Below are 26,704 nucleotides of genomic sequence, written 5' to 3'. Positions count from 1 at the left end.
GTAGTTTACACCATATAGCCGAGGCCCAGACTACCTGGGTTCCCCCTTACCCTGGGCTCCCCCGCCTTCACAACCTTGACTGACCCTGGATTCCTACGTACATGTGTATATCCTCCGCATTACCCCCAAGCTTCTTCCAACAACTTGTGTACGTTTGTACGTCTACTGTAGTATCTTCCTTTGAAAAGATAGGTGAACACGCTTTATAGACTGAAGGACGGACAAGGGAGGATGGATTTTACACATGTTTGGTACTACGTGAATGTATCAGGATGTATTGTCATAATGAAGGAGAGAAAGTGTTTTCATTTGTTCACAACTTTGCCCTATACCTTTTTGCTTTCTAGGATTATATTTACAATAAACCTGAACATCGTCAGCCACTTGATACAAATAAGTAGAGGTAGCAAGCACTATGATCTCTCACACACACTGACTGTGATGTGATGCGTTACTGCTAATATGCGCTATAGCGGTATCGTGACATGAGAACCTCCCCCTCCCTGCCTGTTCCGCTCCGTGATCCTCCTCCTCTTCTTCCCGGGCGCCCCAGGCCCGATTGTGTATGCCCCTGTCCATGGCCCTATGCTTTCATCGTGAGCAGCAAAGCCAAGCATTTTCTTTGCTTCAAGCACAATTTCTATATCCACCATGCGGCGCCGTTTCCTGCTATTGTCATGCAGCACTATTGTTGAGGTATCATCAGTGAGAAAACTTGGGCTTTTAGTGTCGCTTCCCTTGTGTTCATTGTCACAGCCACTTTCACTCTCTTCACTCTCCCCATTTCCTTGACCACCAGCTTCGTTACTTCCACCGTGCACACTCTCTTGCATTGAGTTCACTTCTTCTAGTTCAGAAGGAGGTGTTATCGATGATGACGATGCCCTTAGTCCCTTATCAGTGGTGGTGGTGGTGGTGACCCTCTCCAAAATCTCCCTTTCTGCATCTACATCGCTGACAGAACTCATGTTTATGCTTCCTGAAGACGATGACCTCTTTCCTTCCTGCCCCTCTTGCTCCTGCTGCTGATCCTCCTCCCGTTCATGTCGCTCTTCAGAAGACAACAGTCCCAGAGGAGGACTAGACATAGAACCAGGATCGGGGCTAGGATTAAGAAGAAGACCATCCTGCTTTCCCGCCGCCGCCGCCGCCGCCGCCGCCGCCGCCGCCGTGATTTCTAGTATGGCCTTCTTCAACTCCCCGGCCTCTTTCTCTAACCGGTCCGCTTTCTCCCTTAGGGCTTCCAGCGCAGAATTCTTGAGGTCCAGAGCCTTGCCGGTTTTGAGGCACAGGGTCTTGACAATCTGGACAGTCTGCGTCGCTGACTGGGAGTTATGTAGAGCAGAGAGATAGTGTTGTTGGATGTCGTGGGAGGATTGTGGTGTTGGAAGGTTACTATGTTCGTGTCCGCCTTCTGTCGCTGCCACTGCCACTGTTGCTGCAGGTGATAGTAGAGGCGGAGAGGGTGTGGACTCGAGTTTGACAAAGAGGGATTCGACGAAGGCTTGGTTGTAGAGATTGTCGTTTGAGGTGCTGGTCGAGGTGTCAGAGTCAGAGTCAGAGTCAGAGTCAGGATCAGAGTCGGAGTCAGAGTCGTCCTCTTCGGAGTCTTCGGAGTCGGTGGCTGATTCATCACTTTCGCTCTGCTCGGAATCGGATTCTTCTTCGTCTTCCCAATCACCTTCATCGTCATTCTCGTCAGGGATGTAATCCATCGCCGCTGCTGCCGCTGCTGCTTCAGCAGCTGTTGGTCCCCATAACATCCTCACGCCATCCTTGGGCTTCCTCATCTTCTGTGCTGGCACAAGCCCCCCCATTACCTCCTCACCCCATATCCCATCTTCACCCTCCGCCCTTCCAACTATCAATTTGATATCCGGATTCCGTTCCAAAAACTGTTGGATTAAAATACCCAACCATTCCTCATCCTGGAGATCCAAGTCCACTTCCTGCCCGTCAAATAATAACGACAATGCCATGCTAGTCAGTTTAGCACGACTCGGTGCTCCTCTCCCTAGTGACTCTTCGCGAAGGTACCAGTTCACCAGGTATCGTTCCTGGATATCAGACAGTTGCATACTTTGACGTCGTGCCAATACCAGCTTTGACGACGGAGGTGAGGTGACGTTACTCTCAGCGTCAATGATCTCATCGTCACCACCATCATTCGCCTCCGAACCCAATTCCGATTCCGATTCCTCCAGTTCCTCCAAGTCAAAGTCGCTTATCAAGTCCTCAACCCTTGTCATCCTTCCCCTGCCGGCCCCACTAGCAATAGCATTACCATTAGTATCGGCTTTGACAGGATCCATGAATAACAGATCAACATCCACCCCCTGCTTTTTCAAAGCCCCCTTCCTCGCGCTCAAGGTGCTCTTGTGAATTCCATACTTCCTCGCAAAATAGAGGAGGCTCGGCCGCGGATTGCTGCAGAGGTACTCCTCCCAGGCAGCATCGCATCGCTCAGCTCTGGACATGTAGTCTAAAGGGTTGTTGTCGTTGTTACATTTCTCTTTGCTTCTGCTGCTGTTGCTGGTGCTGCTGTTGCTGGTGCTGGTGCTGGTGCTGTTGCTGTTGCTGCTGCTAACCCCGGCGTTCACGCTTGTCTGTGCGGCGGCTTTGATTCGGCTGCTGCTTCTGAGACCTAGACCTCGCCCTCGCTCTCGCTCTTGATGTGATTGTGGTTGTGGTCGTGGCTGTGACGCGCTCTCCTTCTCCTTCTCCTTCTTCTTTTCTGTCGGGTCCTGTTTCTGACTTTCACCTTGTCCTTGGTCCTGTCGTGGCCGTTGGCTTGTGCTGCGTCTGGCTCTGATTACCGCTGCTATTGCCTTTTCCGCTGAGCCTCCACTGGGCTGTTGTCGTTGTTGTCGTTGTTGTTGGACTTGTACATCTCCATGCCTACTACTACTACTACTACTACCACCAGTAGTAATGTAGGTGTTCCGCTTTGCTGGCATCCTTCCTGGAATCGTTGAGGATGGGACATTGATACCGGCTGCTCTCAACTTAGCGGCCCTGCCGAAGAGCGTCCGACGACCCACGCCGAATCTTTTGGCGACGTGCTTGTAACAATGACCGGGATTTTGGATGATGTACTCCATGGCAGAGTTGATGCGATCTACTCTTGCTCTTAGTGTGGATAGACTTCTGGCTTGTTTTGGTCCACTTGCAGAGGTTGGTGCTGGTGTCGGTACTGCTGCTGTTGGTGGTGGTCGTAGTGGCGGTGGCGGCGGCGGGATGCTCTTGCCTGGAATACCAGGCTTGACTCCGGCTTCTTGTTGTCGACGTGAACTCGGAGGATTACTCCTCAGGTTGATTGCCCTTTCGCTCCTGGTTTTCTTTCCGCTATCCCCAGGACTTCTAGCAACATCCTTCGACATTTTCGTCAAAGCTATCCTCTTGTTCATGGTGCTCGGATGTAGACCGTACTTTTTAGCGATGTCAAGGCCAGACACCGGGGGACTGCTGTGAAGGTATTCGTCAAAGGCGGCTTCTACGACTTCTCGAGAGGCTTTCTTGCCTGGCTTGGGAATGGGAAATGTGAGGCTTTGTCGCTCTGGTCCTGTTGCCGTTGTTGGCCTTGCTAACGCTGCCGGTGTCTCAATCCTTGAACCTTCCATGGTCTCTTCATCACTGTCCAGAGCCTCGGTTGCATCGTTCTCCTTCTTCTTCCTTTTCTCCCTCCACAGTCTCATTGTAAGACTGCCAACCGAAACGCCATACCGCCTGGCATAAAAGCGCATATCGAATCCCCCAGGGTTGTTGTGGAGGTAGTCATGAAGCGCGGCACTCACGCTATTGCTCTTGATTATTCGGTTCCCAGGTCGTCGGTGCGAAAGCGGCTGAGGTCCGGTCCTGGGCTCCATTTCGCCGTCGCGATTTGCACCTTGCGGACCCTTGTTCTCAAATTCTGGCATGTGTGAATTGTAGCCAGACCTATCTGTGAACGGGGAACTTGAGTCACTGGACCATTAGGTGTGGCCCAGGAATGTGAAGAACTGTGCTTGTTGATGATGTTGATGTCTCCAAAGTAGGGTGGGGTGGAGAGGTGTTGTCAACGGCGGGGAGGCCCAGGGACAGAGCCGCCAGCAGTACATTGCATGACGCGCCGTAAACCACTGAATCCCGGACGTGCTTCAGGGCAGGAGCAAAGTCGCTAAATTGACTTTGCTATCGATATTCGGCAAAGGTATTATTGATGTAGACCCAACAGGGCATGCAGTTGAAGTAATCAGTGGTAGGAAAGATATCAAGACCGCCACCTCGTCGACCCCTTCTTTTTCACCCAATAATTTACAACCAACCAGTCTTAATCACTCACTTATAGCTAGCTCACCCGCTTTCTACAAGTCTACTGCAGCGTGATCTGGTAGTGTGTTGGACAACGTGCAGTAGTGTAGTTACGCCCAGGGCTTATACTGCGCGCCCAATTTGTCCTTCTAACTCCCTCTCAAGTTGTTGAATTAGTACCTTGAAGTACTCCAAGTACACAACTAGGGCTGTATGGGATTTATGTCGTAGATCATGTACCTCGAAAGCTAACGTCATGTGCTTTTCGTTTTCACACCAGTTCGGTCATCTCTCTGTGGAAAATGATTGGTACTCACCTCGCTCAAAAACCTCCTCATTGCCTTATAATTCAAGCAATGCCGACGTTAATGTCCGTTTGGCCAGAATAGAGAATGACTGGGATTCATGAATACGTGATAACACACAATAATCCGTCTTCACCTAGACGGCGCCCTCATATCGTACCTGAACGCCGATGCTTTTGCCAACTTTTGCCCTAGCTGAAATTGGTTTCGATTCGCCCTTTATCAAGTTCTCATCCGAATCAAACGCCGCAACTCCTAATGTGGACATCGCGAGCCCTGGAACTTCCTTGTGTAATTGATTCGGACTCATGTCGTTTATCTTCTCGCTTAATCGTGAATGGCTCAGCCCACATCGAGACTCTTTCTCAGTCGCCAAGCTAATCGCGGTCGTCCCGATTCCTGTACTTCTCCCGATATCGATCCCTATCCGGAGACCGGCTGTAACTCCTGCTCCTGCTCCGGCTTAGGCTGCGATCCTGGCTGTCCGCAACCCTTCTACGGGGTGGGCTCCGGCTCCGACTGTAGCTCCTGCTGCGGCTTCTGCTCCTGCTTAGGCTCCTCTCCGACACCGGGCTTCTAGACCGGCCCGTATCCCTGACTGGGCTTCTCGTACGACTTCTCTCCCTGATGGGGCTTCTGCTCCTGCTCCTGTCCCTTCCAGCGGCGCCTCGATAGCTGTCAACCTCCCTGTCCCTCCCTCCTCTTCCACCTCTTCCACCCCTTCCTCTCGGAGTTGGCGGCCTGTCCCAATCCCTGGGAGGAGCGCGGCGCTCCCTAGAATTGAGTCTGCCCTCGTCCCTATCCCTGCGACCATAACCACGACCACGACCACGGTCATTGCCACCAGACGGCCCAGTTGGTGCAGGCGGGGGCGGCATGCTGCTGCTGTCACCATTTGCTTCCCGCTCAAGTGCACCCTTCAGCCTCTCTTCCTGCTTTTTCCAGTGGCTTCCCTCTTGGTAGTCCCGGCTAATCTTCAGCGCCTGGCGCAACCGCTCGCTCTCCTTGATCTTGGCGTCGGCTAGTTCGTGGACCTGGTGCATCTTCAAGTTCTTGCGGGGACCGGTGGGCGCACCGCGACTGTTTTGGTTGCGCTCCATTTCCGCGAGGAGTTTCTGGCGAAGTTCGTCGCAGCGGGTTTCGATTTCATCTTCTTCGACGCTGCCACCGGTGTTAGCAAGCAGCAGCAGGTGCTGGAGATGGGTCCACAAAGCCAACTCACCCCTCTTCTTCCAACTTGTCGCGCAATTCGAATACCTTCACTTCGACTTCACGCTTGCGATCGTGCTCGAGAAGGCCCTTGTCTGGCTGGCGCGGTTGGTGTTTTAGGCTGTCAAAGTCCTTGGGTGGGTAGGACTGGTAGTTGTCGCGCGGGCGGAAGTGGGCGAGGTTCCGCTGGACATAGCCAGAGGTACCGCTACCACGCGGCGTGGAAAGACCGACATTATCGGACATTGTTGGTCAGTTTCGGGGATATGATGATGTTGTTGGTGTTGTTGTTGTTGTTGATGATGATGATGATGTAACGGGAAGAAAAGCAGTTGGCCAGTCCTGGGCGGTGATCAATCGAGGTAGCGCTCACTGAAGGCGGTGAAAGGTTATCAACAGTTCGCAGTTGGAGTTGGGGTTGGAATGCGCCGGCAGAATTGTGGATCCAGCTTGATATGTGGGGTCACTCAGCGAGCGGGGCACTGACGTTCTCGAATTCTCGACCCTGCGGGGTGCGATTTTCTTTGCAGAAGGAAAAGTCCCTTTGCGTTGGATCGCCCGAGCGGATCTTCCACAGTTTGTTCAAACATTTGCCCCGCAGCGACCTTGACGACCTCTTGCGCAACTCCGAACACATCATCCAGACGTGACACCCCCTCAACAAACACCTTCACCATGCCTGCTCTCGATGGCATCCTAGAAGCCGCCAACGCGCCGCAACAAGATGGCCAAATCACCTTCCCTCCCGTCACGCGGGACCACATCCTCCACTGCTCCTACGACTACTGGTTCCCCAAGTACCGCACCTCATGCATCCGCTCGCGCGTGATCCCGCTCAGCCGCGAGTTCATCTCGTACATCCGCGAAGACGGTATCATCCTGGCCGACGACGAGCCGGGCAACGAGAACGACTCTGACGACGATGACGACTGGGAGCCCACCGTCCCCTCTTCCGAGATACCCGCTCCTCCCCGCAACCCCGGCGACGCCGACAACGACTCGGACTCGGACGACGAGGACTCCACGCCTGCCAAGCTGCCCCCCAACAAGCGCTTCCCCGACCTCCACAACGCCATCAACGCAGCCATCAAGGCCCTCGGCGGCGCCGCTGCCCCCAAGCTCAACTGGTCTTCGCCCAAGGACGCGACCTGGATCTCGCGCCACCCCAACACGGTGAAATGCACCTCGGCCAACGACGTCTACATCCTCCTCAAGTCCTCGTCCTTCATCAGCCACGATCTCGATCACGCCTTTGACGACTGCGTCCCCTCGACGACAACCACCCCACAACCCCCCTCCTCGACGGCGGCGGCGGCGCAAGCGCAGCAACAACAACCCCAGGGCTTCACCCCCGTTCTCGTCCTCCGCTCCTTCTTCTCCCCGCTCCCGTCTCTCGAATTCCGCTGCTTCGTCAAGGACCGCAACCTCATCGCCATCACCCAGCGAGACCTCAACTACTACGCCTTCCTGCGCAGCTTGCGGCCGGCCATCATCGCGCGTTGTCGCGAGCTGTTCAACACCAAGCTCAAGTACACGTTTCCCGATTCGTCGTTTGTGTTTGACGTGTATATCCCCGAGGCCGCATACCGGTCCGACTCTGAGAGTGACGATGACGAAACCTCGGAGGCTAGAAGCAGATTGGCGAGGGCGAGGTTGATCGATATCAACCCGTGGGCGCCGCGGACGGATACGATTTTGTTCGGGTGGGAGGAGTTGTTGGAGGCGGAGGTCAAGATGCCTGTGTTGGGGACGGCGGAGTCAACACCAGAGAAGAAGGAGGAGACAGTGAGGTTACGGTTTTCTGCTACGGGAGCTGCTGCTGCTGCTGGGGGAGATGATAACCTTACGGAACCAGAAGAGGAGGACGACAACGAGCAGAATAACTTTGATGATGATGAGACGACGACGGACGATGAGCACGAAGAGGAGTACGAGGTTGAGCTGAGGCTGGTGGAGCAGGATGATCCGGCTGCGTACAACTTTAGCTCACCGCAGTACTCGGCGCATAAGATGCCGAAGGATGTGGTGGATGCTAGTATGGCGGGCGAGGGGGGCATGAGGGAGTTTGCTAGGGAGTGGCAGAGGTTACAGGAGCAGAGGGGAGGTGGTTCTAGCAGCTGAGCGAAGCGAAGATCATCTGGACATCAAGGACATCAGGAATATGGGATTTTTGAAAGGCTATACAAAGGTGTCAATTCATTCAGGTATATTACAAGCGACCAAAATCAAATGGAAAAGGCATTCCAGGTTAGGATAGGTTACTAAAAATTGGTATCTTTTCTATTTTTACACACATATACAATATCTTCACAACAACAAGAACAACACCTTTCCAACCCATACCCTGCCTGACTGACTGACCTTCTCAACTCCCAAATTACCTTCCTTAACCCCACCTCACACACCCGACCACTTTCCAAACCTCTCCCACCGTTTATACATCTCCCTGAAAATCACCCGTCCACTTGGATCCATGCCATCATTCATGATCCTCAACTCCCCTTCCGCCGGCGTGATATCCACAATACTAAACATGCCCGTCTCCAGCTGCTCCCTCACCACCAGGGGCACCACAAACTCCAGCTGCAGCTTCACGTACGCCATCAGCACCAAATACATGTGCTGGCCGGCGTAGCGCTTGGCCTTGTCCTTTTCGCTGTCGAGGGGTTGGTGTTGGTAGTTGTGATGTTCAGTATCCTTGGTGGTGGTGGAAGTGTTGGAGCGGGAAGAGACCGAAGCAACGGTCGGTTCAGTGATGAGCGTCAGGAGCCTCGACAAAAGCTTGGCGTGACGTTCCTTTGTTGAGTCCGACAAAAGCGAAGGGGCGTTGGACGTGGAGGAGGCGGATGAGATGAGTCGGCGGAGGAGGGATTGTAAGGCAGGGATCAAGATGTGGAAGTGTCCGTCTAGACGCTTTCTGTGGCGCTTGATAACGATCTCGACGAGGTGGCAGAGGGATTCGTAGGTCTTGGGGGTGGTGGTGAGCATGGTGGTAGACGAGACGTCACAGGCAATAGCGGACACGGCGCTGAGGGTTGAGTCGATGTTCCACTGGGTCATGCAGTTGGCCTTCTTGTCGAGGAGGAGGTAGACGATCTTGGCGATTTGGATGAACTGCGCTGGGGAGTTGGTTGCGTGGGAAAGCCTGCTACAGAGCAGGGTATGGGCATGGGCTAGATCGAAGTGTCCCTGCGAGGAGTCGTCGCGGACAGGTGGGCGAGTGCCGCTGATGTGCTGGATCAGCCTCTCCACGATAAGGAGGCGACTGCTGCCGTCAGAGGTCTCGCTCTCCCCAAGGAGGAGCTCCTTGAGATAACCGAGCTTGGTGTCTTCGTCAACGCTGCTGACTACCACATCGACATACTCCAGCACTGAGAGCTTCTCAAAGGCTGCGGCCACCGAGCCTAGCTTCTCGGCATCGTTGCCCTCTTCTTCACTGTCATCGGCTGTCGCTTGAGCGCCGGTGACGATCTGAAGAGGTGCGCCCAGCTCTTCCCTGAAATGCTTGGCGATGAAGGTGCGGACTTCCCAGCCAGCTTGGTAGCCATGTTCAAGAAGCCAGTTGCTAGCCTTGAGCAGGGTATCAACTGCAGAAGAGAACTTCTTCTTGACATCCTTGGGTTCTAGGACATCTGTGGCTTCCAAAGCCAGCAGCAAGGGCAGCAGCTTCTTTCCACGCCACTTCTTGGACGTGATAATGGGCTTGACTGTAGCGAGCAGGTTAAGAGAGTCTGCTTGATCCTTAATCTTTTCGTTCTCCCTGGCCACAGAGATAAACGCACGCAGTAAAACGAGACGGGGGGCGATGTAGGCTTCTTCAGAGTCGGACTTGAGCACGGTCAAGGCATTGGCGATATAAGCCTTTTCACGCTCTTCGGGGTAGGCAACACACATCTGTCTGTTCTCGTGTTAGTGCACCACACGAGCAAACAATTTCATATTTGACATACCGTATGGTTGACGTAGCCAACGCCTCCAAGAGACGGTAGTCCTCACGCTCTTGGAGGATTGTCTCCGTTGACCCCTTTTCTTCGGACTTCTTGTAGATCTTCCGGAGACACCTGCCAGCCGTCTCCAGGTCGTCGAACTTCATATCCTCGTAAAATGTGGGCTTTGACATGAGCTTGGTCATCAAGCTCAGCACAAGTGACCAATACTGCGCATCAACATGCTTGGGCTTGTCCACAATCTTCTTGGCCTGCGAGATCAGCCTCTTCATGATAGACTCCCTCTGTTGTCTGGTTAATGCCTCCATAGGCACCTCGAGCAAAAGCTGTATCGCGCCTCTTGCCACAATCAGAGACTCCGGGCCCTTGGGGGTCTCGATGAGTGAAATGGTCTTATCAACCAGACCACCAATAATCTTCTCGTTGCCAACAATGTTCTGATTCTCCAAGATCTGTTGAGCCAACACTTGAACACTGTCCAGGGTTCGGCTTTCGTCCTTTTCAGAGGGAGTAAGGGCGCTGATTAGTGTTGGTGGGAAAGCGGATTGCCTCTTTGTCAAAAGGCTGACCAGGTGAGGGCACCCTTCAAGAATCCAAGTCGTGTAGGAACTCTTGCTAACAGAGCTCTCGTCGCCCTTGGAGGTACCCTTGGTATCATCCTTCTTGTCTAGCTTGTCAACAAACGAGCTGGTCAGAGAGGCTGCCTCGTCATCATCAGCAAGCTTCACCCAAGCTGCCGCGCAACACTTGAATGCAGCAAAAGCCTCTGGAGAATATGTTTCCGAACGCTTGAGCGTAGTCTTCAGGTTCGAATGAACGCTTCCCCAGACAGACTTGGCATCTGCTACAGTCGCCCGGCTGATGGCCTTTTCAGCAACAGTCCACCGAGCTGTAGAGATGACGGACTTATCCTTTTTGTCAAACTTTTCCTTGGAGGCGATTTCGAGCGTGCGCATGTTGGCAGCATCAATATATGCTTCCAGGGACAGTCCGTTTGCGATAGCCGCAAGAATAATCAACTTAACACCCTTCTGTTTTGTCTTTTGCCCGTCGACCCAGCTAAGAATATCCACTAACTGACCAACAGTAAGAGATTGTTCAACGGTTTTCGCCACGGCATTCGCCAGTTGGCCACTTGTCCAAGGGAACCCGCTTGGCTCGTTCTTGTCAAGGTACGTTAGCCATGTCTTGATGAATCCCTGCAGGTCACGAGCCCGAGCATGGCCATTGACTAGGTGGATGAGGAACTCGGTCGCCTTATCAAACTTCTCCGCCTCCTTCTCCCTTGTGCAGAAAGTGTGCGCGAGAGCCTGGTCAAGAAGCACCTGTCCTTCTTGCGTAACCAAGAACACATCCGGGTTTAGCTTAGCGATGGAAAGGTGGAGCTTCCAGTTGAGCTTGTCCCCCTGAAGTCCATATGCCTTGCACACAGAGCGCAGGCTCTCGGCTGATAGAGGCAGCTGCTGGTCTGCCGCCATTTCCAGGACAGCTTCAACAGCAGGTTGGCTCTTGCTGGCGTCGGCACCCTTCAAAGCTGCCAGGATTCCATCAAAAACAGCCTGTATCCATTCCTCGTAATCTTTCTTTGTCGCCTTTTCGCTTAGCACACGCGGTGCCCTGGTGACGAGGTCGAAGAGAACAGGGTAGTTGGTAGAGGCGAAGTCGGAGGACATCTGGGTAGCGACTTGGATGACATCCTGAGCCCGGTTGTTTAGGAAGGCCGCTCGTGCAGGGAGGATCATGTTTCGTGTGAGGAAGCGACGGAGGTCCCGGGCCCATTGCTCTTGTACGGTGGTGTCGATAGTAAGGGAAGGGTGGCGCCGTGTGGCCGTCAGTCTGCTGAGGAGATGGGCGCCCAAGCCAGACAGCGAGACAGCGACGGCCGAAGCATCTTCGGGACCTTGGAGGTGGAGGTCCCAGAGGGTATAGAAAGTGGACATCCATGTGCTTTGTTCCTTGGACGACTCGAGCTCATCGCTTTTCGCGGCAAGATTGCAGATGGAAAGAATTGGCACCAGCATCTGCATAACATCCGAAGCAGATGAAGAGAAGAGCGACTTGATGTGTTCGGCACCCATACGATTGCTCGGCAGCCCGTCGGTTGACTTGATGTCGCATCGTGATAGAAGGATTCGGAGAGCTTCGAAGACAGCCTCGGCGGTTTGTAAGCATCCTGCGACTTGTTGTTGACTATTGAGATCGAATTTGGCGGCTGTTGTCCGTTTTCGTTTCCTCGAGTTCTGCGCAGTCTCGTCTGATGTAGCATCCTTCATCTCGACATCCGAGTCTCCCTTCTTGCTTTGTGGTGACGAGATGTCCTTGAGTGTCTGTTGCAGGACGGAAATGAATCGTCGGTCGGCGAGCGACTTCGCTAGGGAAAAGAGTGGGATCCAGGCGAAAACTGCGCCCATGATATTCCATGATAGGGGAAAGCGTCGGACTTGGTCGTTGATGGGGGCGGATCCAGACATGTTCTTGAGGAGCCATCGCAGCAGCATTTCCTCGGCAGCATGGAAGCTACCTCCCCTGTGTTTCGATAATGTGTTCCATACTGTCTCGAGTCTTTGGCCGATGGTGTCGGCGCTGTTACCGTCGAGTGCGCGGATGGCCTTGATGAGGGCGACCTCGCCTGTCTATGGGTGGTGGTGGCGGTGGTGTTAGTGGAAGTGTTCTCTTTGGCTGGGGTGGCACAGTAAGCTGTCAATGTGAAGCGACGTCCACTTACCCGAGACTCTGCGCTCTTCACACCCATTTTGAAGTAGAAATTGGGTATCTTAAAAGCCAAAATGCATAATGCGACAAACCGAGAAAGAGTGATGCTTGACCAGCTGAAGTGTTAGTGGAAGGTGTAGCTGTGTTACTGTTGACCGCCCCAGCACCATCTCCAAAATTTCCCAGGATTCTGCCGTCCCAATTCTGGCCCGGGACCCACTCTTGTCAGGGAAATCAATTGCGCCAAGACTCGAGAGCTGGTCACCGCCTTCGGGTGACGACGGAGACAGCCGACGAAGGACAAAGGCACCAATTGGCACTTGCTGGGGTCCATCCGCAATCCGCTCCCTCGCCGGGCCTGCGCTGGGAACATCTCCCGAGGGAAAATAACATCATCGACGTCTGCTGCTAACAGTTGAAGGTCGCGTGTTTCATCTGTCTTCGTCTGCTGCTCCACCCTCGTCCAGAGGGCACTCGCTACGCATATACAACAGGTCTGTATGTCCGTCTGCCATCTCGACTCGAAGCATGTGTCTATCAAGCCTTAGCCCGAGACAGGTAGCTATCGGCATGTTCTGTCCATGTTCTGTCCATGTTGTGTCCATGCTATGCCTCTGCTATGTCATAGCCAAGGTACAGCTATGGGCTGGACCTGTAGCTGCCGTGTCTCAGGTCTACTAGCTTAACAGACCAAGCAGAGTTCGCTACCTAACAACCTAGCTCCAACCAACCATTGTGCCTCGTCCAACCACTTCTCGATTTCGCGCGCCTTCAATCTTCTGACTTTCTTGCCTGCAGAGCTTCAAACCACCAAACCCACACATCATCACCATGTCCGACTCGACCTCTTCCCCCGTGGCCGCTGCCCCCTCGACCGCCATGACGCGTCCCGTCAGCGAGGCCCTTCTCAACGAGAAGGTGAGCTTCCCCCCATTGCACAATTGCTCCAGGCCTCGGATACAAACCTCCCACGGCCTTGGGCGCAAAGCCCCGCATTGGGTCCCATCTAGATAGCTTCATCTGCGCTGTGCCGGCTTTGCTAACAACGGTGCCAATCGCTAGTGGGACCGCTGCCTCTCCAACCTCCTCATCAAGTCCACCCTCGGCCTCGGCTTCGGTGTCGTCTTCTCCGTCCTCATCTTCAAGCGGAGGGCGTGGCCCGCCTTCGTCGGCGTCGGTTTCGGTGCCGGCCGCGCGTATGAGGAGTGCAACACCAGCCTGAAGCAGGCCGCCAGGGAAATCCGTGCCCAGGCCTAAGCCGGTCAATTGAACTGAGAGGAGGAGGAAGATCAAAAAGCTTGATTCGGAGTACTCGGTGTTGGAGGAGACGGCCAAGGGAAAAGAAGGGATGTCTTATCATTCTTAGGTTCGGGGCAGAGCGAAAGAGACAAGAGACAATGCTAGAGGAGTCACGATGCGCCAAAGACCCAGAGACCCAGACAGACGAGACGGAGCCGCGGATTCCCCCCCACAAGCAAGAGACTACGATTATTCCCTTTGTGTGTACAACCAAAACGTTCAACGACATAGAGTAGGAGACAGCTGACAGAAAGATGGGCGTGGATGACATGCAACTGCTGTGGATGTTCGGGTTTGTATGACGAGCGACTGACAGGAACAATAGACCAATCTCATTACTATCTACCCAAACAGACCCAAGCTGATAGAGAGCCTTCAGTAGGCCAAGATAACATCAGTCCACAAGCGAGCATTCGACAAGGACTTGAATAAAATACAACAACTAAAGTTTAATTGGGAAAATGAGGTGCTCTCAGTCATACGAGGTATCCAACCACGGCAACTTTATCTCCAAGTTCCCTCGGCCTAGCATTACCAATAGCCTCCTTTCTCCGGGTCTTGCACTCCATGTTGGTCACCCAGCCCAGAAAATCTCCTGAGAACTTGCACCCAGGATCCACGCCTTCTCTTACTACCACCACCACCGCCATCACGTTCTTCAGTCCCGTCAAACCTCCCTCCAAATCTCCCCAAATCAGCACTCAGCCCACTCGTTCTTCCAACACCCATCTCAGCATTCCCTTCCCTGGCAATGGTTGTGGCAGTGGCAGTGGCAGCAGACCCTTTGCGTTCTCTGAGGCCAGTCTCACCGCCATCGCTCATCCTCCTCCCCAATCCCATCGTGAAAGTATTGCTCCTCTTCCTCGTTGCTGTCTTCTGCTGCTCTTCAGGTACCATCTCGATATGTTGTCCTTCTCCTATCCCTGTTCCCACGAGAAACGTGCCCAAGCTATTGCTCCTCTTCCTCACCCTTTCCACAAGCTCGTGCGCACCAGCAATGACAAGAGAGTCGCCCCGGCTGCGTATACCCTCTCTCCCTCCCTTGTCCTCATCCACTTCATACGCAGACTCAGGCCCAGAAGAACTCTCCAACCTGTTTTCCTCCTCTTCCATACCCTCTTTAGCCCTCAGCCCCATCGTCTTCGAACTCATCGGACTGGAAGGACTCTCCCCAAATGCTTCCTTCCGCAAACACTTTGCACCTTTTTCATGCCAATGTCCAAACCCTCCTCCTCTTCCTGGTCCTGATCCTGACCCACAACCAAGACCACTCCCCCGTCCATCCAACTGCAACCCATTCAACTCCCTAGGGCAATTCTCCCTGTGCCAGTGATGATACGCACAAGCCGAACCCGAAGAAGAAGAAAGGGAGAATCGCCGTCTGCGGACGCCGACCCAGATGATTAGAGCTAGTTGGGCAACTAGGATGAAGATGCCGAGGGCTAGGAGGATGATTTCGTGGCGGAAGGCGGTGGTGGAGTGGGAGGATTGAGAGGTGGCGTTGATTTTAGGGGTTGTATTGGATGATAAGAAGAGAGTGGTGGTACTGGGTATTCGATTGGTGGTGGTGAAAATAGTTGAAAAGGCCGAAGTGGTTGATGTGGTGGTTGGAGTGGGTGTAAATTGATTAGTAACCGGCGGGACCGTGACGGTGGTAGCGGCGGCCACTCGACGAAGGACTCGTAGAGTATCGATTGGTTTCGGGTTTGTTTTGGAGGAGAGCAGTAGCGGTTGCGAGGGTGGATGGCGGTGGTAGTGGAGGTTTTGGCCGGGGAAGTGAAGGAGGTCAAAATGGTGGTTGTGGTGATCCATTTTCGGTATGTTTTGAATGCCCTTCTCCGAGGGTGTTGTTGGCTTAAGAGGACAGGTGCTCCTAGGTCGGGTGGGCAAGACCATTAATCGGTATGGTGCTGATGGCCGTCTTGTGGTTGCGGTTGTGACAGTTGTTCTCTTGACGATAATAAGTGCCTTTCCCCGGGTGTCGAGAGTCTATAGGATCGATTGTGCTATCTGGTTGTGGTTCCCGGTGAGTGATCCGGAGAACTCAGGCAGGTGAAAATGCTGAAAAAGGCGAATGTTATCCTTAGGGCGAGGAGAAGGTCATATGGATTTCTAGGTATATAAGGTAAAGATAGGCAGATGAAACACGACCTGCTTCCATTGACGATGTGAACGCCAGCGATCCCATTGCTTGATTGTATACCTGAGGTCGTTTCATTCGCGTTCAAGTTGACTACCGTACCTGCCTTCTTGGCCACTTCGAGGTACTCAACTCTCATTTAAGAAAACAGAAGGCACGAACGGCTACGCCAGACAAGTCCAAGCCTAGAGGTATGAAGTCCATACCTACCTACAGTAGGTGTATCTAACAGCGCATTTCGCGGTCCCTCCCTTCACAGTCAGAAAGATAGCCTCATCCGCGAATGATTTTATCCCTTCCACACGTCCGTCGGAGGTGCTCTCGAGGTTCAAAATAATGTCAACATCTACCTATCCATAACGGCTAATTCCTGGTGGTCCCATCACAACTTGGCCGTGTCGTCCCCCTCAGATAACACCAACCTGCCACCAGGAGGCAAAAGCGTAACATCCTGGTACGGCAAGCCAAGGAACTTGTAGACGAAATGGAATCTGTTTTCGAGTTCGTTGTCAGTCAGCATCAACCCCATCAACCAGCAACGATTTCTTCTCTGCCAAATACACTGTGAAGAATGAACAAAGGAACAAAAGAATATGGAAACCATACCTATCACTCCCAAAAAACGGCTCCTGCCTCCCTTTCTCGTCAGTAACCCAAATCCACGGATTCCCGAACGCCCCCTTATCCAACGCCTCCTGCGTCGTGTTCTTTAGGGCCTCTTTGACTTGAGGTGTTTCAGTCCCCTTCATGATCTCTTCTGTTTGTTCTTTTGTGAACAACTTCGCCTTCTTATGATCCCCTTCACCATTGTGAGCAGCGGTAGAGCCATCAAAGTCCGCCGGACACTCCAACAACGCCTTGGCCACGTTTTCCGGCAGCGTCAGGTCCAGGTTGGGAGGAGACCAGAAGAGATACATGAAGTAGTGTAAAATGGTAAGAAAGGTGGAAGGGGAGTGGTGGGATTTGATGAAGTGGAGGGCGCGGTTGGGCTGTTTGGTTTCTCTTTTGTTAGTTTGGCTGATGATGAGCAAATGAGGGAGAGAAGGTCAGGAAGGAAAAGAAAGCGAGGAGACGATACATACGACAATACTCTTGGAAACAGCCATCAAATCCTTGGGCGTTTGGATAACCAGCCCCGGAAACCGGGCAATGGACCGCCGGACATCATGAGCGAAGTAGACGGCTTTGGCGGGCAGGGTCCAGGGGGGTTTGTTACCTTTTGAGCCAGCCGTTAGTTCACATCAACGTCAAGGTGAGTATAGCAGCGGATAGGCTTCAGCATGAAACATTACCTGAACCGACGACGATAGCCCCAAGAAGAACAGGATGAAATCTAGATGGAGAGGGTGATTAAATCAGGTGGTTAGTTGAGTAATCGCCAGGATCAGGAAATTTCTCTGTTACTTTTCTTCTTGTATGGTATGGAAACACGGAGAGAGACTCACTCAACCTCTACATTGTGTGCTCTGAGAAGTTCACCATTTTGTTGGAGGTCTAGGAAGGCTAGGTAGCTGTATAGGGACACTATTGTATGTAGAGTGTGTGTTAGTCGTCTCAAAGAGAATAATGAGAAGCACACCCACGTTTCTGTTATCCTACCTAGACCAGGTAGGTAGGTGAAGTTCAAGTGGCAGCAGGCCTGCGTTGACTTACCGATGTCCATGTACACATCAATCTTTCCTCCACCCATTGTTGCTGTCTTTCGTTTTCTACCTAGGTATAACCACTTTTCTCTGATCTCGTCTTCTCTGGTTTCGCCCTTGCCTGTTCGTCTCATGCAGTCGCGATAGATGCCGCCAAAGGTTCCGATATTTCAATATCGTGAAGCAAGCTATAAGTACTTTGATGTCGGCGTCTCAAAATGAAGGAATTACTGATTAGTGAACATATCCCAATGTGACTGGCTTGTGATGTTATGGTGTCACTGGTGTCGTTCATTCAACCTCGGTTCGGTTCAGGCCCGTTGAGGGGGGTGGTCTGGCCAACCACATCACAGCTTCCTTTCACAAGCGAGCTGTTACTAGCTCAGCTACGAACGGCTTGCAGCGTTGCATGGCTCGAGCATGGCAAGCGATGAACAGTGAAACAACGTTTTAGTGATTAGTGAACGTGCAGCTTTCAGCAACACCGGCTGACCAGTAGCCGATGAAACCGCGCTGTGAGCTCTAGCCTCCAATCTCTTCAGCTACGAGCCCGATGTCGGGGTTGGTTATCTGCTTAACTTATACTTCTGATATTTTTACTTTTCTACGGACTTATCGTGCGTATTGTTCTGTATTTTTCTATCTTTTGTCCTTCACCTTGGATGTTTACGAATGAAGGAAGTCCTTCGGCGGGGTGTTATGTCAGTACATGGAGGCTCTTGTGCGATATCACTGCGGGCGCTTGACGGCACTTGGGGAATCAAGCGAAGACTTTTGTAGGGGCTTGTGTTTGTAGAGGGGGCTATGGTTTAAAGTAGCTGATGCATCAGTGAATGGAACAGAACAAGACTGCTTCTTTCGCTGGATAGTCAGTCGTCTTCGATCTCCGTCAGAGATCATCTCGATATGTAGTGTGTAGTTGAATGTGGCGACCACCAAATCACACAACACAACAGGACCAGCTCAGCCAGGTGAACGGAAACTTCAGACAGGGCACGCCGTCCACCTTGATACCCGAAATTCACCAGTCTCCCAGTTATGATGTAAATCGCCAAACCCACCACCATTAAGTCCGAAACCCAAAATACGCGAGCCCTCATCAGCATCATATCATCATCTATCATATAACATATCTCCGCGACGACCTTCCCAGTAAAAACGTGGTAAGGTATACTATTCTGAGGAGAAAAAACGAAAGTCGCAAGTCCCACAGTCCATGGAATAGTGTAATCTGGGGATAGCCTACAAAGAGGTAGCAAATGAAACCGAATGAATGAGGATGTGTAGAGGTGAGGCTCCATGTCCGCTCGCTTCGCTTCCAAATTCCCGACCTTCCCTTTTTTGGTATTTTTGCTTTTCACAAGGGACAGACCAAAAAAAAGCCGGGCAGCCGGGCAACCGATCGATACGGATTATTGGCCACTCGGCCGTGCCGAACTTGCTACTGTTCTCGGAATAATTCAGCCCGTTACGGAAAGCCCCTGAAAAAGCAACAAAAAAAACAAAACAAAAAGAGAGATCAAAAAAGAAAATAATTAATGGCACCTTGGCTGTAGTGCACTGTGCACACCATACCACGCTTGCCAGGGCACTTGCACCAACGTTCCTAATTAATCCAACGTCCGTGCCTTATGAGGTTGCAAATTCGATTGGAACACTAATAACTGGACTTCTTGTCAATTATCAATTTTGCCCAACGTTACAGCCGTGGTTTGCCGCGGTTGCTTCGTGGCCCGTGGCCCGGATGTGGGCAGACGTGGGATCCCGTTTGCCCGTATCATATCATATCTCTCAAGATTTAGTTGCGCTCTTGTTCTTCTTCGAAACCGGCTTCTAGAATATCTCGTTTTCCAAAGTTAAGCGAACTTTCGCTTGGGTTCGGTTTCCCCTTCGCGATGAGTGGCATGTGGGAGGCCGAAACGATCGTTGAGGAAGATGAATGGGTTGGGGTTTGCCAGGAGCTGGTGCGCGATCTTGAATATAACACGACAAAGAGATGCGTATTTCGTTTTACCCATGTTGTTTCATTTCAAACCATCCGATCTCTCTTTTTAGAGCGTGTTTCGTATCTGTTATGAGATGAAAGGTCGGTTGTCTTTGGATGATGTTGTTGATGGTAGGGAACTTGCTTTTGAGAGTTTATACGTATGTAGAGTTGTTTTCAAGTGTACCCCAAGCTGCCTTCGCAGCGGGTATACAGATAAGCAACGAGCGGGTGTGCAGGCGTTTCGCCGTTTATCCCTGCTCCCGCTCCTCCATCTTGTCTGCGATATCGCGGCACGTCTCTTGGAACTTAAAGCGGTGGTTTAACAGTGTGCCAGGATGTCTGATACTGACTATGTACCAGAAACCGAACGGAAGTCATTCGGGGTGGGCGTTCACCCCGAAAGCCAGGAACTGGGGAGGGTCAATACGACAAGGAACACATCCATGAAATCGCTGAAATTCCATGACAACCGGGCTTCTTTCTGGGTTTCTTTTTGGGTCTCAGACTTCTGAATTCGCCATACCACTCCATGAGCCATGCCATGTCATGATCTGAAACCGCTCCCGAAAAAAGAACAAGCGAAATCTCAAATCTTGCACTTGCGGCCCGCAAGGGCGAGGATGATGGACATTGAAAAGTGATGAAGGGGCTGCGTGACGAAGGGTAAACCACAAAAAAAAAAAACGTGGCATATGGGGGAGACGAAGCATTATGAAAAACCAAAAACGGTACCTATGTACGGTCCTATGCAAGCAAAGATTGGGTGGCTTCTTGAGTTCCAGTTCGAAGCAACGAAAAAAGGACCGAGTTTTTAGCACAGCGGAGGGAGGTAGGTGGTCTGGCTTGTCCTTGTAGTGCAGTGTAGCGCATCTCCCACTAAAGACACTGCCTGAAAAGAGCAAAGCAAAAAGACCCCAGCGCTCCAGGCTAGAAACCACGCGATGACACCATCGACCAACACCAACAAAGACGGAACGGGAGAGCCAAGAAAAGTCATGATCTCGCCCCCACCAGCTTCAACCAAGAGTGTTGCCGTGCTAGCGATGCATGTCGCGATCCTGTGCAGCACGGTGCCTGACATGAACATAACGCTAGCAATATTGCAACAGTGGAGTACAAGCTCCAGCCAATAGCCGCGCTTACATGGAGTCAGCCCCTAGCCAGAAAAGAGTTTGGTCTGCTCATTTCTGAAATTGCAGACAATTTCGGGCCAAAAGTCTGCGAAGAGACAAGCTCTCTACCATGCACACTACCACTGGCCACTAAAGAGGCACCGTTGCAGCCTCGCGTAACCCCCCCTACCGACGGCATGAATAAGGAGAAATATCAAATCTCTCAGTTTGTAAATAAAGCTTCAAAAAGGAAAGGACTCCAGTTTTGTGCCATATTGACCGGCGTAGTTTCAGCGAAGAAAGGAATGGAGACAGGTGAAGAGGATACCCGGCCAGTTGGCCGGAGATGAGAAAATTGCGGGATTGGCACAACCCCAAACCAACAATGACTGAACCAGAAGAAAAGATAAAACTGAACCATGCCGGGATGATGACTGTTGCTTTCGGCCGCTGCCGCGTGGAGATGGTAGCTGCTGCTCTCGTTTTTCTTTCATTCCAATTCAATTCGCCCGCCGCGATTGTCCTTTGTGGTCCGGCAGTTTTCTTGTGATTGAAATACGGAGTTTGCCGCGCTAAACAGAAGGCGTTGCCGGATTAATCGTACGTTGGTGTTTTAGGGTTTTTTTTTAAACTTGCCGGGTTTTCGTTCTGTGCCGTTCGTCGTGGGTTCGGACCGTTGTTTTGTTGACAATGGCGCCCGGCTGTCCTTTTGTGAAAGTGATATAAACTTATCCAGACGTCTTCCCGTCACTTTCCATTTTTTGGGTGATGATTTCTCGTGACTGTCCAAGATATCACAATAGGATGTTTCAAACATCCACCAAAATTCATGAGCGTGGATCTTGTTTGAAGAAAAAAAAAGACCATCGGTCCTTGCTGATCACATGAGGCGGGGGTATCGAAAAACGGGCCCTGCAGGGGTGGAGGCAGGTGGGAGTGGGACATGGCGCATCGGCATGGTCAATGCTCTGTGGAGAAGGAATCTCTCAGTTCGGATTTAGTTCCAACCCGTCCATTTCGTGCTTTCAGTTCCATTCATTCCCGTAGGTCCTTCCAGTTCGTGTGGGGTTGCGGGCTCCGTTGTGAGTGATCGTGGTTGTTCCTGCGATGTCCTAGATGAGCAAACAATACTGCGGCCGGCGGGAGGAAGGAAGGGAGGGAGGGATGAAAAGAGAGAGTGGTGTTGGCCATCAAGCAAACATTTCGAAATCCTTTCAAGCATCGGCATCGTTGCAGTTTGAATACCTGTCTGTCCTATCAGATTTAACGACAGCCAAAGCATACATGATATGCTCCTACCTTATAGAACCAAAGGCTGACGTGTGTCTGATACATGTCTCCTTTGTGCCGCATGGATCGTCAATCCCGGCTAATCTGGTGGTGGTTTCAAAGTCGCACTTTATTAGATGCATATGCACGCATGGAAATCCAAGAATCTGTCTAAACCTCGTCCAGGGGCCTATAGCAGGCGTCGAATCTTTGTTCACGGTTGACGGCCTCATGACTAGTCGAAATGAGCTTGAGGTTGTTGGGGATTTCCAGAGCCCCGATATCCTAAGAAGAGGCGTCGAAGAGGCTCTCCGAGACGTCGTCGCCGCCGCTTCTGCGGTCCGTTAGTTCTACTTTGTGCCATTTGGACCAACTCTGCTAGTGCAGGGCTGATCTGTGTACATATACACTTCGTCTACAGACAGACCTGTCACTGGCATTGTCGAAACTGTCACGTATAAATTCTAACGATACCGCACACTGCCCGTGCCGCATCATACCGGATGCATCAGCACCGGTGGTGGACCCGGATCCGAAGCACCGGCGCAAGCCTGCCGCTGTTTGATGACTGATGTTGATCGGTTCAGGGTCGGTCAGGGGTATCGGGCATGGCTTCGCGAGTGTCACGGAGCCCTGCCGTGCTGTGGTCGGATCGGTGCCGTATCCGTGCCAGATCGTGTTCTAACCGGAGCCTGTCCAATGGACCAGGTGCAAATTACGACTCTCCAACCTCGAATTCGACAGATCAGGGTTCAGTGACATGGCAGACAGATGGAATGAGAAGGGGATTATCCTCATAAGCCTCGTTTCCCAATCGCTGAACCGTATCGCACATACACAAAATCCGCGCACGACGTGATGTGCTCAGCGGCGTGATACCATATCAACTGTAGAGATTCTCATGGTCTTTCCCGTACCTTTGCTGATACAGTGTTGCTAATTCTGGCCCATGACAGTTCAGTGGGTTTCCAACGTCTTGTTTTTTTTGCAATCACTCAAGCGGTCATCGTGTTGACAGAAGCCATTAATCGCAGTGACTGCGCATCTGTAGCGTATGTAGTGGTGTTGTATGTACGAAGTCGGTAGTGTGTGTACGGAATATGGAGATGGTAGCTAGGCACTACACTACATTGCTTCTTCTTCTTCTGTTCCTGACCCGGAGGTACGGACGAAACGGGGCTCGACACGGCTCCAGCGCAAAAACATGGCCGCGTTGGGATGCCGACTAGCCTTTGCCCAGAGATCCACTCTTTGAGCTAAGTCAGGAGAACCAAGAAACATGAAAACTGGAAACGCTTTTTTTTCATTCGACCGACAATGGCTGTTATCGGCTGGCCAAATTTCAAACGGTCAGGATGGGCAGTCTTGGGGTAAAATTCGCCCACCGCCATGTGGCCATCCCCTTGGTGATGGCATGGGATGGGCCGGACTGGAGCGAGGAACTGGAGCAGAACAGGGCGATTGTCGAAATGCAAAGGGTGATGGTGTCCAGTGGTGTCCGCCGTTTTTGTTCCGTTCCATGTCATGCCAGGTACGGATGCCACTGGAGGCCAGGGGCACACGTCGGTGGGAGATGGATCAAAACTGAATGGATAGAGAGGGTCTCGAAGGGGGTGGGCGATGTGACGCTCTTTCCACAGTCGACGCGGTGCATGAACATGAACAGCAGCCTAGAGTAGCATCCACTCGCAATGTTTGGAACTAGGAAGCCAGGCACAGGGCAAGGCAGCCAGTCGCAAAGCAAAGGGCAGAGCCGTGTTATCAAAAAAAAAGAGGTTCCAAATAGGACGAAAAGGGTCAATGATGGTCGCACAGGTCGGCATCCAAACGAGGAGGAGTCGTCCATCGTCCCAACTCCCAAGGCCGGCAGCCCAGGGTCTGTTGCATTGGCCCACTTGCATGCACGCAACGACCGCCTCTGATTAGCCAGAGTGGCATCGCAGCTGGAGCCCATCTCACCTTGGAGAGTGCGCGGTGGGTTCCTGCTGGGTCGCTGCCCCCGAAATTCACTGATGGAACTGGGACAGGAAATCGGAGTCCCGTCTAGCGTAGTGCCTGTACTGTGCGCCTGCCCGATGCCTGTACGCACTACGCAGTCAGTACGCATCAGTGCTGGAGTGTGCCTGGTCGCCTGGTTCGGGTCTGGTGTGAGAGTGCGCACCATTTCACTGCTCACATTAACACCGACAAAGCCAACCTCCCATTCCTCCACCAATTCCCCAATCTTTCCCTTCCTTTCGTTTTCCGTTTTCCGGCTCGACACCCTTCCTCCCGCAACCGCGAATTGCTGAGAGAGTCCAGCAGCAATTGTACTCTTGGCCGCCTACCTCGCGACAATTACCTACCTATCGTATGGTCTTGACGACTTTCTAATTATCGAGCTGCACCCCGTCTCTCCCTTTCGCACCAACCGATCCGACGCTCCCCTTCCAATCAAGTGCGGTTGATTGAAGGCCTAATTGCAATTGCGTGGTATACTGCCGGAAAAAAAAAAAAAGTGAGTATTTAGGTTCGCAACATGAGCACTCCATTCAGTCCAGCGCAAGAGAACGAACGCCTTTGCATCCCATCATCCTCCCGCCTTGTCGTGCTGCCCTCAAAGGCTGTCTGTCCTGTTTGCTGCCCATCAATCGCACCTCACCGAGCGCTGCCATGCCCAACAATCGACACCTTCGAAACTGCATCGACCATCGAGCCTCGATCCGGCATCTGTTTGCGGTTTCAACGGGCGCAATGACAGCGACTCCGAGGCTTTTCGGGGGTGGTGGTTCTAGCTCGTTTCTGGAAGGGCACCCGCTATTTTTCGCAGCGGAGACTCCAACTGGACTGCCTCCCGTCCCCCAGAGACCAGGGGGTTCTCGCCCCCCCCTAACACTTACAAATACAAATCGCCTGTCGACGTCCCAGTTCGTCTCAATTATCATCGCTCTGATACTAACCTCAAACTCGTCACCAGACCGTCGATAATAATCCCCGAATAACGAAACAGACACTCTCTATCATTGCTACGAGCTACAACAAGTCGCCAAAATGGGTTGCGGAATGAGTACAGAGGAGAAGGAGGGCAAGGCCCGGAACGAGGAGATTGAGAACCAGCTCAAGAGGGATCGCATGCAACAACGCAATGAGATCAAGATGCTTCTTCTGGGTATGTCATGTCTCCCGACAAGCCAATTGCTGGCGCGGCCCTGGTCCGGACCCTTGGGTCACCAATGAAATTTCGCGGAAGCTGACAATATGTTGCAGGTGCTGGTGAATCCGGAAAGTCGACCATTTTGAAGCAGATGAAGCTTATCCACGAAGGAGGTTACTCGCGCGACGAGCGCGAGTCGTTCAAGGAAATCATCTTCAGCAACACTGTGCAGTCCATGCGCGTCATTCTCGAGGCCATGGAGTCCCTAGAGTTGCCACTCGCCGATCAGCGCGTCGAGTACCATGTCCAAACCATCTTCATGCAGCCCGCTCAAATAGAAGGTGACGTGCTGCCTCCTGAGGTCGGCAATGCTATCGAGGCCCTCTGGAGGGACGCTGGCGTCCAGAGCTGCTTTAAGAGGTCGAGGGAATACCAATTGAACGACTCGGCAAGATAGTAAGTTTCCGCATGATGAGGGAGGCTCTGGTCTCCAACCGCTAACATGCTGTCACAGCTACTTCGATAACATCGCCCGTATCGCCGCGCCCGACTATATGCCCAACGACCAGGACGTTCTGCGATCACGTGTCAAGACAACCGGTATTACGGAAACGACCTTCATTATTGGCGATCTTACGTACCGTATGTTCGATGTCGGTGGCCAGCGTAGCGAACGTAAGAAGTGGATCCACTGCTTCGAGAACGTCACCACCATTCTTTTCTTGGTCGCCATTTCCGAGTACGATCAGTTGCTTTTCGAAGATGAAACCGTCAACCGTATGCAGGAGGCCCTTACTCTGTTCGATTCCATCTGCAACTCCAGGTGGTTCATCAAGACATCCATCATTCTTTTCCTCAACAAGATCGATAGGTTTAAGGAGAAGTTGCCGGTCAGCCCGATGAAGAACTACTTCCCCGATTACGAGGGCGGTGATGACTACGCTGCCGCTTGCGACTACATTCTCAACCGCTTCGTCAGTTTGAACCAGCACGAGACCAAGCAGATTTACACGCATTTCACATGCGCGACGGATACCACACAAATTCGTTTCGTCATGGCTGCGGTCAATGGTACGTTATTTGCCTACTTCAAAATTTTGCGTGGACAAGAAGCTAATAGACAAAAACAGATATCATTATCCAGGAGAACCTGCGTCTCTGCGGTTTGATTTGAGCATTGAACGCAATCTTTCTAATTTTTTCATCAGTTAATGGGGCTGTGAGGTTCGGGCAAGCGGTTGATACCGATCAGAACTTCGAGTGTTGCCGCCCAGTCGTTGCCGCTGGCTCCCTGCCCACAGTTTCTGCCTCCAGATTATGATCTAGTGGAGGTGGCGTGGGCTTTCGAGTGGATATGAGCTCTACATACACCTCGGGGCGTCCCTGGAGAAATTGCATTTGAGAAGCATCATCAAGAGGGGGGCTAACTATTTTGTTTAATCATGATTCCCCATCGACCTTGGAGTCTTTGCTCTCTATCGGTGTTCTGTACGATTTCTTTTTTTCTATCATCTTTTTCTATCCCCTCTGATCCGGGCGCTTTTCACCTTGCTCTTTCTCCCCAGGGACACCGCGGCTGCTATGGGAAGCAAAAGCCCCTCTCAACAAAAGAAATGGATGATTTTGGCGTGCGTGCTTTTCTCAATCTTATTTCGGGT

At 52.2% G+C, this 26,704-nt stretch overlaps 10 protein-coding genes across 10 annotated transcripts; 3 read left to right on the top strand and 7 right to left on the bottom strand.

Moving 5' to 3' along the window:
• Positions 1-375: 375 nt before the first annotated feature.
• On the bottom strand, positions 376-4,212 carry B0T23DRAFT_109085 (uncharacterized protein). Its single transcript, XM_062831834.1, has one exon. The coding sequence runs from the start codon at positions 3,915-3,917 to the stop codon at positions 468-470; it is 3,450 nt and encodes a 1,149-aa protein (XP_062693904.1). The 5' UTR covers positions 3,918-4,212; the 3' UTR covers positions 376-467.
• A 760-nt stretch (positions 4,213-4,972) lies between these two features.
• B0T23DRAFT_394587 (Pre-mRNA-splicing factor cwc-21) lies at positions 4,973-6,050 on the bottom strand (the record flags this gene model as incomplete). The annotated part of the gene is made up of 2 exons (XM_062838137.1): positions 4,973-5,756; positions 5,818-6,050. The coding sequence occupies 2 exons, from the start codon at positions 6,048-6,050 to the stop codon at positions 4,973-4,975; spliced, it is 1,017 nt and encodes a 338-aa protein (XP_062693903.1).
• Positions 6,051-6,319: 269 nt separating this feature from the next.
• Positions 6,320-8,142, top strand: B0T23DRAFT_376644 (D123-domain-containing protein). Its single transcript, XM_062836980.1, has one exon. The coding sequence runs from the start codon at positions 6,480-6,482 to the stop codon at positions 7,923-7,925; it is 1,446 nt and encodes a 481-aa protein (XP_062693902.1). The 5' UTR covers positions 6,320-6,479; the 3' UTR covers positions 7,926-8,142.
• B0T23DRAFT_355396 (Urb2/Npa2 family-domain-containing protein) lies at positions 8,143-12,557 on the bottom strand. The gene is made up of 3 exons (XM_062836154.1): positions 12,477-12,557; positions 9,755-12,384; positions 8,143-9,702 (listed from the first exon to the last, which is right to left on the bottom strand). Exons 1-3 carry the CDS (start codon positions 12,501-12,503, stop codon positions 8,202-8,204), a joined length of 4,158 nt encoding a protein of 1,385 aa, XP_062693901.1. The 5' UTR covers positions 12,504-12,557; the 3' UTR covers positions 8,143-8,201.
• Positions 12,558-13,294: 737 nt separating this feature from the next.
• Positions 13,295-13,720, top strand: B0T23DRAFT_427475 (mitochondrial inner membrane organizing system protein NCU06495; the record flags this gene model as incomplete). The annotated part of the gene is made up of 2 exons (XM_062840063.1): positions 13,295-13,381; positions 13,526-13,720. The coding sequence occupies 2 exons, from the start codon at positions 13,295-13,297 to the stop codon at positions 13,718-13,720; spliced, it is 282 nt and encodes a 93-aa protein (XP_062693900.1).
• A 573-nt stretch (positions 13,721-14,293) lies between these two features.
• Positions 14,294-15,574, bottom strand: B0T23DRAFT_427474 (uncharacterized protein; the record flags this gene model as incomplete). The annotated part of the gene is made up of 1 exon (XM_062840062.1): positions 14,294-15,574. One exon carries the CDS (start codon positions 15,572-15,574, stop codon positions 14,294-14,296), a length of 1,281 nt encoding a protein of 426 aa, XP_062693899.1.
• A 312-nt stretch (positions 15,575-15,886) lies between these two features.
• Positions 15,887-17,842, bottom strand: B0T23DRAFT_376636 (uncharacterized protein). The gene is made up of 6 exons (XM_062836979.1): positions 17,556-17,842; positions 17,348-17,426; positions 17,195-17,235; positions 16,985-17,118; positions 16,509-16,891; positions 15,887-16,393 (listed from the first exon to the last, which is right to left on the bottom strand). The coding sequence occupies exons 1-6, from the start codon at positions 17,677-17,679 to the stop codon at positions 16,285-16,287; spliced, it is 870 nt and encodes a 289-aa protein (XP_062693898.1). The 5' UTR covers positions 17,680-17,842; the 3' UTR covers positions 15,887-16,284.
• A 258-nt stretch (positions 17,843-18,100) lies between these two features.
• Positions 18,101-18,874, bottom strand: B0T23DRAFT_376634 (uncharacterized protein). The gene has a single exon (XM_062836978.1). The coding sequence runs from the start codon at positions 18,844-18,846 to the stop codon at positions 18,442-18,444; it is 405 nt and encodes a 134-aa protein (XP_062693897.1). The 5' UTR covers positions 18,847-18,874; the 3' UTR covers positions 18,101-18,441.
• A 1,319-nt stretch (positions 18,875-20,193) lies between these two features.
• Positions 20,194-20,743, bottom strand: B0T23DRAFT_108986 (uncharacterized protein). Its single transcript, XM_062831833.1, has one exon. The coding sequence runs from the start codon at positions 20,617-20,619 to the stop codon at positions 20,344-20,346; it is 276 nt and encodes a 91-aa protein (XP_062693896.1). The 5' UTR covers positions 20,620-20,743; the 3' UTR covers positions 20,194-20,343.
• A 4,054-nt stretch (positions 20,744-24,797) lies between these two features.
• Positions 24,798-26,354, top strand: B0T23DRAFT_108956 (guanine nucleotide-binding protein alpha subunit). Its single transcript, XM_062831832.1, has 4 exons — positions 24,798-25,061; positions 25,160-25,502; positions 25,561-26,117; positions 26,177-26,354. The coding sequence occupies exons 1-4, from the start codon at positions 24,944-24,946 to the stop codon at positions 26,218-26,220; spliced, it is 1,062 nt and encodes a 353-aa protein (XP_062693895.1). The 5' UTR covers positions 24,798-24,943; the 3' UTR covers positions 26,221-26,354.
• Positions 26,355-26,704: the final 350 nt, after the last annotated feature.

Source organism: Neurospora hispaniola (assembly GCF_033458365.1).
Source record: "Neurospora hispaniola strain FGSC 10403 chromosome Unknown B0T23scaffold_3, whole genome shotgun sequence".
NCBI lineage: Eukaryota > Fungi > Ascomycota > Sordariomycetes > Sordariales > Sordariaceae > Neurospora > Neurospora hispaniola.
The sequence above is the reverse complement of the archived record's forward strand: the minus strand, read 5'-3'. Positions and strand labels throughout refer to the sequence as shown.

Excerpts from the sequence above, each read along its gene's own strand:
- B0T23DRAFT_109085 (XM_062831834.1), bottom strand. The coding sequence starts at position 3,917 with ATGCCAGAATTTGAGAACAAGGGTCCGCAAGGTGCAAATCGCGACGGC.
- B0T23DRAFT_376644 (XM_062836980.1), top strand. The coding sequence starts at position 6,480 with ATGCCTGCTCTCGATGGCATCCTAGAAGCCGCCAACGCGCCGCAACAA.
- B0T23DRAFT_355396 (XM_062836154.1), bottom strand. The coding sequence starts at position 12,503 with ATGGGTGTGAAGAGCGCAGAGTCTCGG. Across the intron at positions 12,385-12,476 it reads TGAAGAGCGCAGAGTCTCGG|ACAGGCGAGGTCGCCCTCAT; the intron begins GTAAGTGGACGT and ends CACCACCCATAG. Across the intron at positions 9,703-9,754 it reads TTGGCTACGTCAACCATACG|ACAGATGTGTGTTGCCTACC; the intron begins GTATGTCAAATA and ends ACACGAGAACAG.
- B0T23DRAFT_376636 (XM_062836979.1), bottom strand. The coding sequence starts at position 17,679 with ATGAGACGAACAGGCAAGGGCGAAACCAGAGAAGACGAGATCAGAGAA. Across the intron at positions 17,236-17,347 it reads GCACACAATGTAGAGGTTGA|ATTTCATCCTGTTCTTCTTG; the intron begins GTGAGTCTCTCT and ends CTCTCCATCTAG. Across the intron at positions 17,119-17,194 it reads GGCTATCGTCGTCGGTTCAG|GTAACAAACCCCCCTGGACC; the intron begins GTAATGTTTCAT and ends CTGGCTCAAAAG.
- B0T23DRAFT_376634 (XM_062836978.1), bottom strand. The coding sequence starts at position 18,846 with ATGGAGCCTCACCTCTACACATCCTCATTCATTCGGTTTCATTTGCTA.
- B0T23DRAFT_108986 (XM_062831833.1), bottom strand. The coding sequence starts at position 20,619 with ATGTTCATGTCAGGCACCGTGCTGCACAGGATCGCGACATGCATCGCT.
- B0T23DRAFT_108956 (XM_062831832.1), top strand. The coding sequence starts at position 24,944 with ATGGGTTGCGGAATGAGTACAGAGGAGAAGGAGGGCAAGGCCCGGAAC. Across the intron at positions 25,062-25,159 it reads GATCAAGATGCTTCTTCTGG|GTGCTGGTGAATCCGGAAAG; the intron begins GTATGTCATGTC and ends AATATGTTGCAG. Across the intron at positions 26,118-26,176 it reads CGTCATGGCTGCGGTCAATG|ATATCATTATCCAGGAGAAC; the intron begins GTACGTTATTTG and ends AGACAAAAACAG.